Source organism: Eimeria mitis, genomic scaffold, assembly GCF_000499745.2.
Source record: "Eimeria mitis Houghton genomic scaffold, Emh_scaff1753, whole genome shotgun sequence".
Taxonomy (NCBI): domain Eukaryota; phylum Apicomplexa; class Conoidasida; order Eucoccidiorida; family Eimeriidae; genus Eimeria; species Eimeria mitis.
The window spans coordinates 9,816-10,630 of NW_013570070.1; the positions used below are offsets into that span (position 1 = coordinate 9,816).

Consider the following 815-nt stretch of genomic DNA (forward strand, 5'->3'; position numbering starts at 1 on the left):
AGCAGCAGCAGCAGCAGCAGCAACAGGAAAGCGAAGCAGCAAGAAACGCACACCTACAGGAGCAGCAGCAGCAGCAGCAGCAGCAGCAAAGACAGACAAAGAAGCAGCAGCAACAGCAGCAGAAGAGCTGCTGCTGGGGCCCCTCAATGAAGAGGAGGGGGACCACATATGGGCCCCCCATCGGTACCCTTTTGGCTGCTATCCTTGGCCTCTGTTGGAGGGGCCCCTGCACGTACACCTAGCTCCACACGAAGGTCTAGAAGCAGCAGCAGCAGCAGCAGCAACAGCAGCAGCAGCAGCAGCAGCAGATGCGGGAATGAGGGTTTATATGTGCTGCAGGTATGCTCCTTATCGCCGTCAGTATTAGACAGCCTGCAGCAGCAACTGCAGCAGCAGCAGCAGCAGCAGCAGCAGCAGCAGCAGCAGGGTGAAGAAGATGAAGAGGAGGATGCTGCAGCGCATGCAGCAGCAGCAGCAGCAGCAGTATTCCCTGCTGCAGCAGCAAGCGCAGTGTATGTACACCCCGTATCTCTTAAGGTTCATCTGCTGCGGCTGCAGCAGCCTCTCCCCTTTATAGATGTATTGGTGGTGGGGGCCCCCTATCGTGAGGGCCCCCGGGGGGCCCCCGAGCAGCAGCAGCTAGCAGCAGCAATACAGGGGGCCCCCCATCTCTATGCTCTCGTTATAAAGGGAGATATACGTTGGCTGCTGGCGCTTGCTGCTGCATGCAGCCGCAGCAGGAGTCTGTCTCGGCTTATACTGGAGGATATTCATATAAAAGAGGGCACTGCTGCTGCTGCTGCTGCTGCTGCTGC

The 815-nt window shown here is 58.3% G+C and overlaps 1 protein-coding gene across 1 annotated transcript in view; it reads left to right on the plus strand.

Moving 5' to 3' along the window:
• Positions 1-778, plus strand: part of EMH_0042940 (uncharacterized protein) — a gene marked incomplete at both ends in the record, with an annotated part of 1,886 nt that extends 1,108 nt beyond the window's left edge. Inside the window, 2 exons of the mRNA XM_013495793.1 lie at positions 340-604; positions 732-778. Coding sequence (XP_013351247.1) covers positions 340-604; positions 732-778 — 312 coding nt within the window. The remainder of the gene's footprint in view (positions 1-339; positions 605-731) is intronic.
• Between the last annotated feature and the right edge of the window lie 37 nt (positions 779-815).